The sequence below is a fragment of the Myotis yumanensis genome, unplaced genomic scaffold (genome assembly GCF_028538775.1).
Source record: "Myotis yumanensis isolate MYYU_CA2020_CCGP unplaced genomic scaffold, mMyoYum1.0.hap1 SCAF_18, whole genome shotgun sequence".
Taxonomy (NCBI): Eukaryota; Metazoa; Chordata; class Mammalia; order Chiroptera; family Vespertilionidae; genus Myotis; species Myotis yumanensis.
This window is the reverse complement of record NW_027223769.1, coordinates 4873970-4889418: the sequence shown is the minus strand read 5'-3', so window position 1 is coordinate 4889418 and position 15449 is coordinate 4873970. Positions and strand designations below refer to the sequence as shown.

General features: G+C 55.1%; 2 protein-coding genes across 2 annotated transcripts; both read right to left on the bottom strand.

Moving 5' to 3' along the window:
- Nucleotides 1–10: 10 nt before the first annotated feature.
- Nucleotides 11–3982, bottom strand: CCER2 (coiled-coil glutamate rich protein 2). Its single transcript, XM_070398762.1, has 5 exons — nucleotides 2485–3982; nucleotides 2200–2240; nucleotides 1964–2051; nucleotides 997–1565; nucleotides 11–346 (listed from the first exon to the last, which is right to left on the bottom strand). Exons 1-5 carry the CDS (start codon nucleotides 2546–2548, stop codon nucleotides 257–259), a joined length of 852 nt encoding a protein of 283 aa, XP_070254863.1. The 5' UTR covers nucleotides 2549–3982; the 3' UTR covers nucleotides 11–256.
- A 96-nt stretch (nucleotides 3983–4078) lies between these two features.
- SARS2 (seryl-tRNA synthetase 2, mitochondrial) lies at nucleotides 4079–15425 on the bottom strand. The gene is made up of 16 exons (XM_070398760.1): nucleotides 15029–15425; nucleotides 11694–11789; nucleotides 9684–9713; nucleotides 8960–9100; nucleotides 8680–8734; nucleotides 8130–8193; nucleotides 7770–7875; nucleotides 7025–7072; nucleotides 6677–6785; nucleotides 6325–6370; nucleotides 6154–6241; nucleotides 5966–6075; nucleotides 5178–5271; nucleotides 4993–5085; nucleotides 4836–4901; nucleotides 4079–4534 (listed from the first exon to the last, which is right to left on the bottom strand). Exons 1-16 carry the CDS (start codon nucleotides 15293–15295, stop codon nucleotides 4391–4393), a joined length of 1557 nt encoding a protein of 518 aa, XP_070254861.1. The 5' UTR covers nucleotides 15296–15425; the 3' UTR covers nucleotides 4079–4390.
- Nucleotides 15426–15449: the final 24 nt, after the last annotated feature.

Sequence of the window (15449 nt, the reverse complement as noted above, 5' to 3'; positions counted from 1 at the left end):
GGTGGTTTTCTTTGTGCTTTATTCACTCAGAAGGGTTGGAGTGGGTTTCGTGGGTGGCAGAGTGTTTTTTGAGTCAGTCTAAACCCATCCCCTTATTCAGGGAAGACTTGGCCCTTCAGGCCTGGTTCCAAGGCACACCCTTCTCCCATTCCTGCAGGTTGGGGAGAGGCAGGGGCGCCAGATGAGGTGGGGGTTTTGGGGGTCACCAGTCCTAAGCCATAGGGTGTGCCAGGAAGAAGGAGGACATGAGGTCGAGTCAGTCCTCCCTCCGGAGCTCCTCCCCCAGCATCTCCGCTGCCTTCTTCAGCTCCTCTCTCACGTGCTCCAGCTGCTCCACATCCTGCTCCTGGTGGGATCAGAAATGGGTGGTCAGCGCTCACCTCCAAGGGCAGGCCACACCAGTGGTTGCCCATGAATGTGGGCCATGGCAGCTCGCACAATGGCAGCCGGCAGCAGTCATCTTGGTCATCAAGGGCTGTGATGGTGACCACAGTGGTTGCTATAACCCTGGAAGAGTAACGTGACCAGTGGTGAGGTCTGTGGTGACTGCCATAGCCAACAGCAGCAGACACAGGACTAGCAAAGGTGCCCAGCTTGGATGCCATGACCCATGTGGGGGGATGGCCATTTTGGTTGCTGCCATCAATCATGGAAGCATCTTACTTTCTGACCCAGCAATATATCCATCTATAGTTCAGTGAATCGGGCACCGCAGTCTTTTCATGGGGCCAATTTGCTCGGCAGGGACTAGCAGTGGTGGCTAACTCAGATGCTCTGTGAACTGATGGTGGCCATCTGGGTGACTGTAATCAGAATGGAAGCCTTCTTGGTCAAGTAGAGGCCCTTGGATGTTGCTACCTAGTCCTGGTGTCAGTCCTGGTCACTGTGACCCAGTCATGGTGGATCTTGCTATTTAAGGCCCAACACTGGTAGGTGTTTGGTAGGAACTCCACTGACGTTTGGTCCACCCTGCTCCCGACTGCCCCCTCCACTCACCTCCTTCTCCAAAGCCTCTTCCTTCTCCTCCTGCTTGGACTCAGTTTCTGGCTGGTGGCGGTGGTGGTACAGCGAGTCCTTGTGCCTCTCTCTTCCCCTGCCCTTGGCCCCCTGCCACAGGCTGCTGCCCCCACCCAGCACATGGAGGCCCTTCTCCTTGGCCTTGAACTGGGCCAGCTCCTCGTCACTGGCCTGCTCTGCCACCTGCTTCTGGGGGTCCCCTCCATCCTCTTGCCACCGCTTCCACAGGCCTTCGAAGGTCTCCATGGGCCCCCTTTTTTTCTTATCCTTCTCCTCCTCCTCCTCCTCCTCTTCCTCCTCTTCCTCCTCTTCCTCCTTCTTCTGTGCCTCCTCATGGTCCTCTTCCTGGCGGAGCTGGCTGTGGAGATGCTCGTGCATGGCCTGTTCCCGCACCTCAGACTTGTGGGTCCTCTCTGCTGCCTCCTCTTCCTCATCCCTCACTTCCTGGCTGGACCTCATCTTCCCAGTCTCCCGCTTCTTGAAATCGCTAACCAGCAGGCCTTTCTCCTCAGTGGACACACAGCTGTAGGGCTCTGTCTCACACATCTCTGGTGGGAAGAGAAAGGACACTGCAGCCAGTTGGGAAACATCTGGAGGAGTTCCGGGGCCCTCCTGAGGTCTGCAGGGGGGCTGCCCAGAACCGGGAGAGAAGGGTCACGGCCCAGGGACACTCTGCCCCCCTCCTGTACCTCTAAGGAGCCCCAAGGGTGGGCTGGGGACCAGACTGGACACTTTGGGAGAAGGGAGGGGCATGAGGACTTGCTGCACCATCACCTCCTCCGCCAGCCAGAAATTGAGCCCAAGCAGAAGGAAGAGGCTTCGGAGAGGGAGGTGAGTGGAGGAGGCAAGGGAGGCCCTGGGATAAGAGAACACCCTCCAGGCAGCCCGGGGCAGAACTCTGGGTGGGGTGGGCTCCCAGAGGAACTGGAGCCTGGGTCCTCCTTACCTTTGTGCAGGAGAGCCATGCAGGGGCCTCGCTGGGCCTGACCCAGAGTCAGCACTTCTGTGACCACCTCTGCCAGACAGCGGGTCAGCTGGGGGTGAAGGGTCAGAGGGGAGGTTGAGGGGAGAGCAGATGGGGGTAAGGAGAGCAGCTGGAGGGGAGGTGATGTGGAGGAAGCTGGGCAGGGAGGGCCAGGGCTCCAGGGAGATGAGGCAGGGCAAGAGGTCCACACTCCTTACCTCCTCCTTGGAGGATCTTGACGCCAGAGGAGCAGCAGTGGCTGTGGAGGAAGGAGATGGGAACTGGGCTTGGGACCCCAGCGCTGTCCTTGGTGCTGATTCCAGCCCCAAGGGCGCCCTGATCCCTGTCCCCTCCCCAGCCACCTGCCCGATGTACTGTCCCCACCAGACAGTTGGGCCCATGAAGTTTCTCATCTGACCCGCTGGGTATACTGTCCCAGCCCCCAGTCACCCTGCTCCCAGCCTGGCCCCCGAGGTGCCCCCTCCCCGGTTCCTTGCACTCACACGCCCCCAGCAGCAGGGACAGTGGCAGCAGCAGCAGCACGGAGGGCCTTCCATGGCACTGCATGGTGGTGCTTCCCAATCAGGGTCCTCAGCGCTAGGGTGGCAGCTCCTTATAACCCATTACCCCCTCCCCCCAGGGAGAAAGTGATGTCACCACTACGCCCTCCTACTGCAGGTGGAACAGCTGCGGGGCGCTGACCTGCCTGAGTTCCTCAATTATTCATGGGGACCCACACCCTGCACCCTCTCCCCTCCTGCTTCCAGCACAGAACCAGCTTGGGGATAGGGAGGTTCCCCCAGAGAAGGTCTGACAAGCAAAAGGCCTCTTTGAAAGGTGGGCTTAGGTTCGAAGAAGCCACTTACTGACCAACCTCAGGCAACTCTTACCTTCTCTTGGCCCGTTTCCTCACCTGGAAAATGGGTCTCAGCCTACCTATCCCTGAGGCTGTGACTGGGCTCTGCCTGGCTCCCAGCTCCACAGCTCCCAGCCCTGCAGCCCTTGGACAATTGCTTAACCTCTTTGACACCTGTTTCTTCGTTGGTAAAATAGAGTTGGTAACCACCTATTCCACAGGTGAGGCTTGACGGTGAGGATTAAATAAATGAATGTATGTGTAAGATCATTTAGGCCAGCAGTTGCCAACCTTTTGGACCTCACGGGCCACCAGTGGTCCGAGGACCACCGGTTGGTGACCACTGATTTAAGCAGTTCTGGGTACTGGGAACTCCTCAGGTTGCAGCACCTTCAAGCCTGTAATTTTTATTGAGCACCTACTACATGCCCAATGAGGCTGCTGCAGCAAAGGACTGGCACATTGTCTTGCACTCTTGGAGCAGGCATTTGAGAAGGGGTGATAGACAATACTCAAATAATCACATTATGTAAGGAAGGAGGAAGAGAGGGAGGGTTGAAGTGGGGCCTTGTGGACGACAGTGACAACCATGTCCTTTCCTGAGCTGGAGCCACAGGGGAGCTCTGGGCAGGGGCACAAGCCCTGATGCCTGTGTCACAGGGGCGCTCTGGCTGTATGTGTGAGACAGGAGCAGGGAGACACCAAAGAGGCTGCATGACTCTCCAAATGGGAGGTAGTGGTGGACAGGACCGTGGAGGGGCTGGGATGAGAGAGGGCAGCTCTGGAAACATTCCGAAGGTGCAACTGCCCAGGTCTGCAGATGTGGATGGAAGAGGAATTGAGGATGCCTACAGGGCTGTGGCCAGGGGAGCTAGGAAAATGGCTCCAAATGCTGCAGCGGGCACACCCAGGGGAAGAGCAAATTTGGGTTTCACCATCAATGCTGCCTACTGGCCCTCTACCTGGAGCAGGGGACCGAGAGGTGAGGTTGAAATGGGTCAGGGAGAGGTGTCACTATTCCAAAATTGGGGGAGAGGCCTCAGCATCCTCTCAGCTCCCTGCTGGTCCCCAAGCTACTGAAAGGCGGGCCTGGGTTCAAACCCACCATTGTCCATGTGCCCTAGGAGTTGCTGGGTATGTCCAGCCATGGCCCCTCTGATCATTTAGCACTTCTGAGCAATTGCCCCACCCACACTAGTTGGCCAGGGCCATCTCCCCTGCTCACAGATCCACAAAGACCATTGTTCTGACCATTTATTAGGGACTTTCTGCTAAGCACTAAGAGGGGAGGGAAGACAGAAGGGGTGGAGGTCTCTCTTCTTATCCCATCCCTAGATCCTTCAAGTCCCCAGATGTCCTGCTTCCCATTGGGACCCCCAGTGACAACAAGATCACTGATTCTGAGGCAGCAGGGAAGGAGAGGTGGACCTGGGAGTCCACAGGCCCAGGCGTGGAGCTGAGGAGGAAGCCAGATGTCAGGGCAGGCTCAGGACATGCCTCAGGGTCCATGGTCCCCTCAGCCAGCGACAACCCAGGTGGCTGATGAGGAGGAGTCAGTTCAAGGCAGGCTGGCCCGGGAGCCTGGGCTTCTGGCGCTGGTTGGGCCCAATATACTGGAGAGGCACGTGGGTGGGGGCTGTGATCCGATCGGTGCCAAGGTAGGGCTGGAGGGCAGGGGGAATGAGGACCGAGCCGTCCTGGGGACAAAGCAGGCCTTAGGATGCTGCCACTGCACTAGCCCTCCACCCCTGCCCTTTTGGGTATAATTCACCATTTTTTTTTTTTAAGATTTCTTTACTGATGTTTATAGAGAGAGGAAGGGAAAAGGAGAAACACCAATGCAAGTGGGAAACATCGATCAGCTGCCTCCTGCATGCTCCCTACCAGGGATTGAGCCCACAATCTGGGCATGTGCCCGGACCAGGGATCGAACCAGCAACCTTTCAGTGCACGGGATGATGCCCAACCAACTGAGCCACACTGGCCAGGGCCCCTCACCTTTTGCTGATTGCTCTCCAGGAGGGCGATGAGAAGGCGGGGGACAGCACAGGCTGTGGCGTTCACCTGGGAGAGAGACACGCTCAGGCTGAGGCCTGCTGGTGGGCCCCAGGGGTTGAGGTGGTGTGGACGGTGGGGAGTGGAGGCAGGTGCTCACCGTGTGGGCAAAGTGCAGCTCCCCAGCCTCTGTCTGGAACATGATGTGGAGGCGGCGGCTCTGGAAGTCTGTGCAGTTAGAAGCACTGGTGACCTGGACAGGGGGGTGGGGTGAGCTGAGAGGATCAGCTGTGGGGCCGGTGTCATCTTCTTTCCACCCTGCGTCCCCACTGGGCGGGGGCTCACCTCGCCAAAGCGGCCCCGGCCTGGCATCCAGGCCTCAATGTCGAACTTGCGGTAGGCGGGAAGGCCCAGTTCCTGGGTGGGCATGTCCAGGACCCTGCAGCCATGGAGACAGGCAAGGCGAAGGTCAGGGTGAGAGGAGGAGGGAGGTAGTGGGAGAGAAGGTAGCTAAAAGTGGGCAATGGAAGTAAAAAAGGGAGACAGTGGCAAAGGGGACACCTCATTGAGGCAGTGGGTGGTGATGGAGAAGGTGATACAGGAGGCAGGAAGGAGCTGAGGGGAGAGAAGGCCAGGGAGGAGAAAGGACTTGTGGCCGTGTCTCCAGGATGCTCACCATGGCCAGTCCCACTGTCTGTAATAATAGCACCCCAAATATTTGTAATGGGTCACCCCAGAAAAAGTCTGTGTTTTTCAGCGTCTTTTGAAAGCTACGTGTGACTGACAGTGAGAGGGGAAGTAGGCTTCCAACATCTTTAAGGCAAGGGGTGTGTCCCCCCTTCTCACCGGGTGGTGAGAAGCCGCCTGGGACTGCAAGAGAGGCAGCACCTTAGGGATGGGGAGCAACAGGAGGAAAGGGGCCTGGGTCTCGACCCTGGAGCACCCTGTGCTGCTGATGCTGTGGTTACAATCCCATAACCCTAGTCAGGACTTCAGAGATTGATAGGCAGACAGATAGCCTACACAGGGAAAAGGGGGCGGTGGAGAAGCGGAGAGGGTTTTCAGAATGGGGGGAGCGCCAGCCCAGCATCTACCTCCTCTCTCCCCCACCTCAGCCCCACCCTCCTCCGCACCGGAAGTGCAAGCCCAGCTCTGTCAAGATCTCCATCTGCAGGGACAGAAACTCCTCCAGCAGCTGTGAGCTCTGTTCCAGCCCAGGGCCTGTCACCCCGAACATCTCCACCTGGCGCAGAGCAGGGGGCAAAGGAGTCAGGAAACCCTGGGCTGTTGGGTGGCCCCCCCAAGTCCCTGCTATGCCAACCTTGGTGAAGTGGTGCACTCGGTATAGCCCCCATGGCTCCTTCCCTGTGTGTGTTTCTGCCCGGTAGCAGGTACTGGAACAAACCATCCTGGGGGAGCAGGGATGGTGGGGTCAGGGAAGGGAGAGGGAACATCACAGGTGGGGGCAAGGTCTACAGGAACTGGGCATCACCTGATTGGCAGGTCCCTGAAGGCCACAGCGTGGTCCATGAAGTAGCCTGGGAGGAGAGGGGACAGTCTGGGTCAGCCAGGGCCACCCTCCATCCACAGGAAACTTTTGTAGGATTATAAAAGGTATCCCCTCTGGCAGACACAACCTCATGTCTGGCATGTGGCTGGACCCTCACTGTGCTGTTAGGCAGTAAACAACCTGCACAGCTGTACATGTTGGCTATGGGGTTGCCAAGGTACCCTGGGCAGGCAGCCGCCACCCCCCAGAATACTCCCAGTTGCCCCCTTAAAATGCTCCTGCTCTGAGGACACTGGAGGTGTACACACCACCCTTGCCCCAGGCAGGTGCTCACCTGCAAGCCCCACCTCTGCTGTCCCGGCCAGGTTGAGGTCTTCAAAGCGGGAGGGGTCAATGTTGTAAATTTGGGATGGGTTGGCATTAGGTGTCATCCCACAGCCTTCCTGAGGAGGCCAAGCCACAGAGGTCAGGGGACAGCGAGGCACAGCCTCCTCCACTTTGCAGTCACAACCCCTGCTCCTCCCCTATAAGAATCTGGAACCACCCTGGCCTCCCTCGCCCATCCCGACCCCTCAAGCCAGCCCTAGGGCAGTTTCCTAGGGAGACAGGCTGGCCTCTGCCCGGGGTCCCCAGCGCAGGGCCTGATACACAGCTCGGCTTGGAGAGCAGAGTCTTCACTCACAAACACAGCTCCTCGGAGAAGGTCTGGCACTGTCATGGGGGTGAAGCCCTGTGTGGGGAAGGAAAGGGGTGAGTAGCACAGCCAAGACCCCCCCAGATCCCAAGCTCAGGCCTGAAGGGACACTGCAGATGGCCACTGCACTCCCTTGTCACTCCAAAGTCCATTCCACTTCAGAGGAAACTGAGGAAGGCCTGAGCAGTGGGCTTTGCTGGCCCCGGCCCTGGTGTCCCTGTCACTGGGACCCTCTTCTGGCGCTTCATGGTTTCCACTCAGATCATACCACAGATCACAGTTCTATCATTCCCTCCCCTGCTTAAAGCCTTCCGTGGCTCCCCAGGTAATGTCCCAGTCCCTTGCCATGGCCAATGCCCCATGCACTGAGCCCTGGCCAACCCCCCTCCAGTGTCAATGGACGCCATGATTCTGCAACACTGTACACAGCAGGCAGGCAGGCAGCAAGCGCAGTGGTTACAAATGTAGGCTCTATCCTTGAGCCTACATGCTAGCTATAAAGCCGTCAGCTACTTACTCCCCTTCCAGACCTCAATTTCTCAATCTCTAAAGTGGGGATAATACTAGCACCCACCTCAGAAAGTTGTCATAGAATTAAATGTGTCAATGATACATGGGAAGTTCTGAAAACAGTAACTGGAACAGCGGTCACACCCCCTCCTCACTGCCTCGAGCCTTCGGAGCTCAGCTTCAATGCCACCCGTCCAGGTAGCCTCTCATACTTGGACCATACCCGCTGGATGAGCTTGCTGAGGGTGAAGTTGACCAGGCCATGTTGCAGGAGGGCTCCAGCCCCGCGCAGGTAATAGGAGCGGTGGCCAGACACGTGAGACAGGCGCCTGAGAGACGGATGGGCAGACAGGCGGGGGCTTGTGGACCAGGGCTTGGAGGCTGGGGGTGTTGGGGGTGGGAGTGGGAGACTGAATACCCAGGGGCAGAGGCCCAGATGCCAAATGGGGAACCAGGTATCAAACATTCATGAGGGGTGCGGCCCAGGTGGTTCCACACCCAGTACTGGGCTGGGGGAGGCAGAGCCGGCAGCCAGCTGTTGGGGTGGGGAGGGCTGGGTGGAAAGGGCTGGGAGGGAGCTCACTTCTGACGGATGATGTCAAGTTTCTCGGCGATTTCCAGGTGGCCCCGGGGTTGGAAGGAGAAAGCTGGATGTGGATGAAAAGCAATGGGCTAAGATGGGGAGAGGCAGGGAGATGGGACAGAGAGAAAGATTAGAAAAACGGCGGGAAGGAAAGGCAGTAAGACGGAAAGGGAGTGAAAAGGAGAGAGAGGAAGAAAGAGAAAGATTAAGATGGATGCAGAGATGGGAGCCAGAAAGAGATTGAAGGCAGGATCAGAAAAGGAGAGGAAGAGAGAAGGGAAAGAGAAGGAAACACTAGGTAGAAGGGAGAGAGATCAGAGAGAGAGGGAGAGAGCCAGAGAGGAAAAGCCCACGAGAGATGGGGCCAAAGACAGTTGGACAGAGACGGGGCTGGCACACACAGACACAGGGTGAGGGGAGAGAATAAAAACAGAACTGCCCCCGAGGGACAGCCTCACTGGGCTCCAGCTGAGGAGGAGGAAGCCAGCACAGCCCCAGACCCAGAAGCCCCGCCCCCAGCCTGGGCTGCCCGGGCCTGAGTGTGGCCCACCTGGCTTGTCTCCGATCACGTGTAGCACTCGGGCTTGGCTTTCGTCCCCGATGGGCTGCAGGGAGACAGAGGGCATCACCAGAAATCACCTTATAAAAGGTGTCCCCCCTGGCAGACACAGCCTCGTGTCCGGCATGTGGCTGGACGCTCACTGTGCTGTTAGGCAGTAAACAACCTGCACAGCTGTACATGTTGGCCCTGGGGTTGCCAAGGCCACCAACAGGTCAGAAAGGTGGCACTAGGCAGGCCAGTGGCCTCCGTTGCCCAGCACAGGCCTTACCACGTCTGGGTGGGTCTGGTTGGGCAGCCTCAGCGCCCGCAGGTAGAACTGCTCCTCAAGCTGGGCCTCCTTGGGGTACAGGAGCACGAGCTGCTTCCGGATCTCCCGGCCCCGTGCCCGCAGACTCTGATACTGCGGGTCCTGGGGGCAGGGTGAGAACGGTCAGCCCAGGCCAGGGTGGGGGAGTCCCTCCACCAGTCTGACCTGGGTCCCTGCTGGCAGAACCTCTGTGGTAGACAATTTGCTGCCTCTGCTTTTGGCTCAATATCCTTAATTGCCTTTAGGGAACCTCCCTTCTTCCTTCACCTTCACATGGCACATCCTTGGGGACATGACTCAGGCCTGGATTACTGGAACATTTCATTGCCTTGGCCCCAGTGACGGGATCAAAGACAGGCACCTGACACAAACCAAACTTATGAGAATCAGCCCCAGGACTACGGCTGGAGCTATAACGGAAGAGGTTCTTTTTGTCCCCGACCCTGCCTCCCTTCCCCCAAGGGGAGAAAGCTGGTCTGGGAATAAGAGGGAAGGAGAACCAAACACAGAGCTAGGACCTAGACCTAGCTGTACCTGAAGCTTGCTTTTTAGTTTCATGAATCAATAGAGCCTGTTTTCCCTCCCCTTAATCCTGTTTGAGTTGTCACATATAATGGAGGAATCATGACTGATATATGAACTGCCCACCCCCCACCTGGGACAGTATGCTAACTCCCTGTGGTACCTGCTGCACTTGATTGTTGTCTTGGTTCACCTGGTAGAAAAGACAGACAGGGTGATTGGTTTGATGCAGTTGAGGGTGGGGAGGAGGGGCGTGAAAGGTCAAACAGGCCAGGGGATCTGAACTGTTGCTGTCAATGCCTGGCTGGGTCCCTCCTTGACTGTGCCTCAGTTTTTGTCAGTAAAGCTGTGAAGAGGCAAAATAACAATAATAATCACACCTGCAACCCCATTTACTGAGCGCTGCCTCATGCCTGGCACCATGCAGAGGGCTCTCACATGATCCTATTTCTTCACAACCTACTCCACGAAGTTGGCATCAACATGACTCCGTTTTGTTTTGTTTTTGTTAATCCTCACCTGACGATATTTTTTCCATTGATTTTTAAAGAGTGGAAGAGAGAGGGAGTGACAGAGGGGGAGAGAAACATAGATGTGAGAGACACATTGATTGGCTGCCTCCTGCAGGCACCTGACCGGCGCTGGGGATCGAGCCTGCAACCAAGGTATGTGCCCTTGACCAGAATCGAACCCACAACCCTTCAGTCCACCGGCCAACATTCAAACTGGCTAGGGCCGTGACCCCGTTTTGTAGATGAGAAAACTGAGGATCAGAAAGACAGTCTGTGAGTGTGTATTGGCGGCCTGCGAGCAAGGGCCTTTGATATCCCAAGCCTCTATGATGCTGAGCAACAGAGGGAATCAGACAGAACTGGGTCTGAATGCTGGGTGCTGACCTGCTGTGTGCCTTTGGGCATATCTCTTTCCCTCTCGGAGCCTTGGCATTCCCATCTGTGAAATGGGATGATAACGACCTCCCAGCAGGCTGGTGCATGGCTTCCCGGAGATGATGCTCCGGCACTCACTGACCATTAACTGAGATCAATTGTGTTGTGATGCTTGTGGCTCAGAGAGATGTAATCAGTGCTGCGAGAGGCCTTCGAACAAAGTGCTGAAAGGCAACCCAATGCCTGGATGCGAATCCTGCCTCTCCCGCTTCCTGGCTGAGACTGAGGCATGTTTTAACCGCCTGAGGCCTCAGCCGTAGAACTGGGTTTGTACTGTCCCGGTCTCAGTGTTGAGAATTTAGAGTAAGGGAAGCATCTAGAACAGTGCCTGGCACACATGACTGGCATGTAAGTGCCTGCTATTGTTTTTATGACTATTTTTCAGCCCTCTGCGGCAGATGCTGCTGGCTGTCTAATCCAAACTCACCTGCCCTCCTTCCTCCTTTCCCACAGACCCCTGACCCAGTCTGCCCTCCCAGGCTGCCTGGAGTTCAGGGAATACGTGTCCAGCTGAGGTTGCCTCTTGCTGCTGATGGGTGGGCGTGGGAATTCTGGGCCCAGGAGAGTGAGAGAATCTGCTGGAGGCTTCAGGGAAGGTCTCCCTACTCTTGGAAAAGGCACTCAAGGCAGAGAAGCCCCATTTTTAGCCTCTGGCAGAGTCACTGGAAGAGACACTGTACTACGACAACCATCCTGGAACTGTGAAAGGGGAAACTGAGGTCAAATCACCACAGTGAAGTCATGGGAGAGAGAGGGAAGGAACCTGGGTTGGGGATGCTGGGGGAGCCACTAATTTATCAACCCCAGGAATGCCTGGCCCTGGACAGCTTGTTATGTGAGGTAATGAATGTCCACATCCTTCAAGTTCCTTAAATTTGGTTTCTCTGCCCTAACCGGTTTGGCTCAGTGGATAGAGCATCGGCCTGCGAACTGAAAGGTCTCAGGTTCGATTCTGGTCAAGGGCATGTACCTTGGTTGTGGGCACATCCCCAGTAGGAGGTGTGCAGGAGGCAGCTGACCGATGTTTCTCTCTCATGGATTTTTCTAACTCTCTATCCCTCTCCCTTCCTCTCTGTAAAAAACCAATAAAATATATTTTTAAAAAAGAATAAAAGATATATGCAAAAGCATATATAAAACAAAATTTTAAAAAAACTTTGGTTTCTCATTAAAACCAGCCAGTGGCATCCTGCCCGCAGCCCCACCCACCTAGGACCCATGCTTACCAGCAGGGCCTGCACCGCCTCCGCCACAGCCCCCTTCTCCTCCTCCAGGCTCCGGATCTGCTCCCGCAGCTGCCTCAGCTCCTGCCATGTCGCGATCTGGGGGTGAACACAGCGGGGAAAGATGTGAAGCAGCCCCCGTCCTCTGCCCCACCTGGACCCTCACTGTCCGGGGCAGCCATTCTCCCCCCTTCCCTTCATATGAGGACTTCCTGGAGCTTCCCTTCCTCAATCCCCACGGACTGGACGATGGACCCTAAGGAGAGCTGAACAGCTGAACAGAACAACATCCTAAGGGACACAGAACAAGGAGGTGAAAGCACCCGGCACTGAGGGACGTGGAGCTGAGGCCCCCGCCAGCACTCAGACTCCGTGTGGGAGCAGAAGAGCCTCTACCCTAGGGGCTGCCAGAGCAGCTAACCCCGCACTCTCCAACACGGGTCAGGGGGCGGGAGCCCCGCTCTCCCTTCTGGGGCACACATGTTGCCTTGGAGGGCCTCTGGGGGCCCAGGTCCCCGGGCAAACTCCTTTGTCCTCTCTGGTTGCAGTTTCTTTTCAACAAACTGTATAGACAGTGCCCTACGGCCCCGGGCCGGAAGCCTGAAGGGGACACGGCCATAGGCTGGGTTGCTGCTCATTTAGTGGCTCCTCCTGGATGTTCCCTGTCACCATGTGCAAGATGACTCTGGGAAAAGCATCACCCAGATCTGCTCCTCCTCCCACCAACTCCCATCCTCCATCCCAAAGCCCTGGGCCTCCTCCTGGATGCCACCCCAGCCCCGAGGCCAGGCACCAGGGCTTGTGAACATCCATCAAATCTGTCCTCCCCATCCCCCCTCTCCTGGATACCCCAGATCCTGTCATTTCCAACGAGGATCCCTGTGTGAGCCTCCCAGCCTTCAGGCTCCCCTTCTCCCCCCAATCCGGCCAGAGTTCTCACACAGCTCCTCTTCTGCCTGAGAGCGACCACTCTGCAGTCCCCGGGAACAATCACACAAGGCCGCATGCCACAGCCCTCCTCACACTTTATGCCCCAAAGAAGTGTTCTTCAAGCTTTGGGATGTGGTAAATAGACACCAAATTTACCATTTTAGTCATTTTTTAAGTATACAGTTCAGTGACACAGAGTACATTCACCTGTTGTGTTACCATGATCCCTGTCCATCTCCAGAACTTTTTCACCTTCCCAAACTGAAACTGTACCCATTAGACACAAACTCTCACTCTCCCCTCCCCCAGCCCCTGGCAACCACCATTCTACTTTCTGACTCTATGAATTTGACTACTCTAAGTAACTTAGATAAGTGGAGTCATGTAGTATGTCTTTTTGTGACTGGATTTTTTCACTTAACATATGTCCTCAAGATTCACCCATGAGCCCGGCCGGTGTGGCAAAGTGGATTGAGCATTCTCCTGTACATGCCTGGGTTGCAGGGCTCAATCCCCAGTAGGGGGCATGCAGGAGGGCATGTAGATCGATGTTTCTATCTCTCTAAAATAAATAAAAACATTTTTTAAAAAAGGGTCATCCGAGCCCTAGCCGGTTTGGCTGAGTGAATAGAGTGCCAGCCTGCAGACTGAAGGGTCCTAGGTTCGATTCCAGTCAAGGGCACATGCCCAGGTTGCGGGCTCGATCCCCAGTAGGGGGCATGCAGGAAGCAGCCAATCAATGATTCTCTCTCATCATTGATGTTTCTAACTCTCCCTTCCTCTCTGAAATCAATAAAAATATATTTTAAAAAATAAAAAAGTTCATCCATGATATAACATATGTCAGACCTTCCTTTTTAAGGCTGAACAATATTTTTATACATAGGGTAGGGTGTCCCCCAAAAGTGTATACACACACTTTGAATAATTACTAATTCCAGTGGGTTAAATCTGAAAAGAAAGAAACATCAATTGAGCTATATATAAAGTATATATACATTTTTTAGGACACCCTGTATACACAAACACACACACTCACTCACTCACACCACATTTTGTTTATCCATTCATCTATCAATGGACACTTGGGTGATGTTCACATTTTGGCTGTTGTGAATAATGCTGCCATGAACATGAGTGTGCAAATACCTGTTCAAGTCCCTGCTTTCAATTCTTTGGGGTATATACCCAGAAGTGGAATTGCTGGATCATATAGTAACTCTATGTTTAATTTTTGGAGAAACTTCCAGACTGTTTTTCTATAGTGACTGTATCCTTGCCAACACTTATTTTCTGCTTTTTAAAAACAATAGCCATTCTAATGGGTATCTAAGCTAGGACTTTTAAAATTAAATAGAATAAAACATAAGAATGTATCATACATAGGAAGAGCAAGAATTGTTAGTAAAACTGGTTTCATCTTGAGGTGTGTGTACTAGATCAAGATGTGAAATGGTTTCTTACTCTTGGCCACAGTGTGAAAGACCCCAAGTTATCTAGGTGTCCACCAAATGGATATTGCATCTTACCTCTAGGCTTTAGTAGTGCTGATCCCTCCACTGGGGACCCTCCTCCCGTTCCCCTGGCTGACCTCACTCATCCCACAGATGTTTGCTTAATGCCACCTCCTCTGAGAAGCCCTCCCAGAACGGTGTCCTCTACTCTTGTTTTTATAAAATCTTTAGGTCCCTTCCGCCCCCCTACTCTGTCTTTACAGCACTTACCAGAGATTAATTATGTTTTTAATTGTATGTTAAATCTCTCTCTTTCACTAGGCTGTGAACTCAGATTGTCTTGCTTGTGAGTAAGCATAGTGGGGTAGTTCACACTGCGTCTGGAACCAAGCAGCACAGGTTCAAATTCCCACTTGTCGCCAACTACGTGATTTGGGGCAAGTTAATTAACTTCGCTGAGCCTTATGGCACCTACCTCACAGGGTTGTGGTAAAACTTAAATGAGGTTAATATGTATAAAGCACTTAGAAAAGGATAGTAGGAGAGTCCAAGAGAGGGCTGCAAGGATTTGGGGTCCCCACCATCCTCAACACCGCAGCAAGACCTAAGTATGGTGATGCCGGTTCTAGTTGGATTAGATTTAGCCTTAGGATAAGCCCGGCATGAAGTCGAAGCACAGAGCACATTGGCACATAGTTCCTAGCGCAGAGCAGATACCCAGCACGCTTTGCGGGACAGGCCCATGATGGGGGTCCAGGGAGTAGGGCCTCAGCGCTCGGTGGACAACGCGCACATGCGTGAGGTCCTGGCGTTACACGTGGAAAAGAACTAAACTTCAAGCGGTAAGACCGCCCCCTGCTGGAGAGTGTCTCGCAAGCCCATTCGTCCGTAAAGTGAACAGCCAATAGGCAAAGCGCTCTGGCCCCGGACGCTGGCCCGCGCAAGCGCACTCACGATCGCCGGCAGGTCGTCCGGCCGCAGCTCCCCCTTGCGGTGCTCCAGGGTGCGCGCGGCTTCTTCCGGGCGTGTGCACAGCGGCTCCAAGTCCAGCTGAGGGAGCGCGCTGTAGCCCTCGCGTGCGTGCTCGTACAAGAGGTTCCGATCTCGCCTCTCGGTTGCGAAACTTCTCCTTGGCCTCTGGCTGCAGACACAACCTCCGCGGGGCCGGAGCCCTCGGCGGGCCACCAAAGGCCACCAGCGCCGGGCTACAGACGCAGCCATCTTGGCCAGGGGACAAGGCGACACACACCCTTTATCCCGCCCACTCCGCGTTTAGACCAATTGCAAAGCAGCCATCCTTCGGCGGACGAGTCACGCAGACCTTGGAAGAGGTGACCCTCTTCCGAATCTCAAAAGCGGTTCAGTGAGAAAAGTT

Excerpts from the sequence above, each read along its gene's own strand:
- CCER2 (XM_070398762.1), bottom strand. The coding sequence starts at position 2,548 with ATGCAGTGCCATGGAAGGCCCTCCGTGCTGCTGCTGCTGCCACTGTCC. Across the intron at positions 2,052-2,199 it reads CAAGATCCTCCAAGGAGGAG|CTGACCCGCTGTCTGGCAGA; the intron begins GTAAGGAGTGTG and ends CTTCACCCCCAG. Across the intron at positions 347-996 it reads AAGAGGCTTTGGAGAAGGAG|GAGCAGGATGTGGAGCAGCT; the intron begins GTGAGTGGAGGG and ends TGATCCCACCAG.
- SARS2 (XM_070398760.1), bottom strand. The coding sequence starts at position 15,295 with ATGGCTGCGTCTGTAGCCCGGCGCTGGTGGCCTTTGGTGGCCCGCCGA. Across the intron at positions 7,073-7,769 it reads TCAGCAAGCTCATCCAGCGG|GGCTTCACCCCCATGACAGT; the intron begins GTATGGTCCAAG and ends TTCCCCACACAG. Across the intron at positions 6,786-7,024 it reads TTCTCCGAGGAGCTGTGTTT|GAAGGCTGTGGGATGACACC; the intron begins GTGAGTGAAGAC and ends TGGCCTCCTCAG.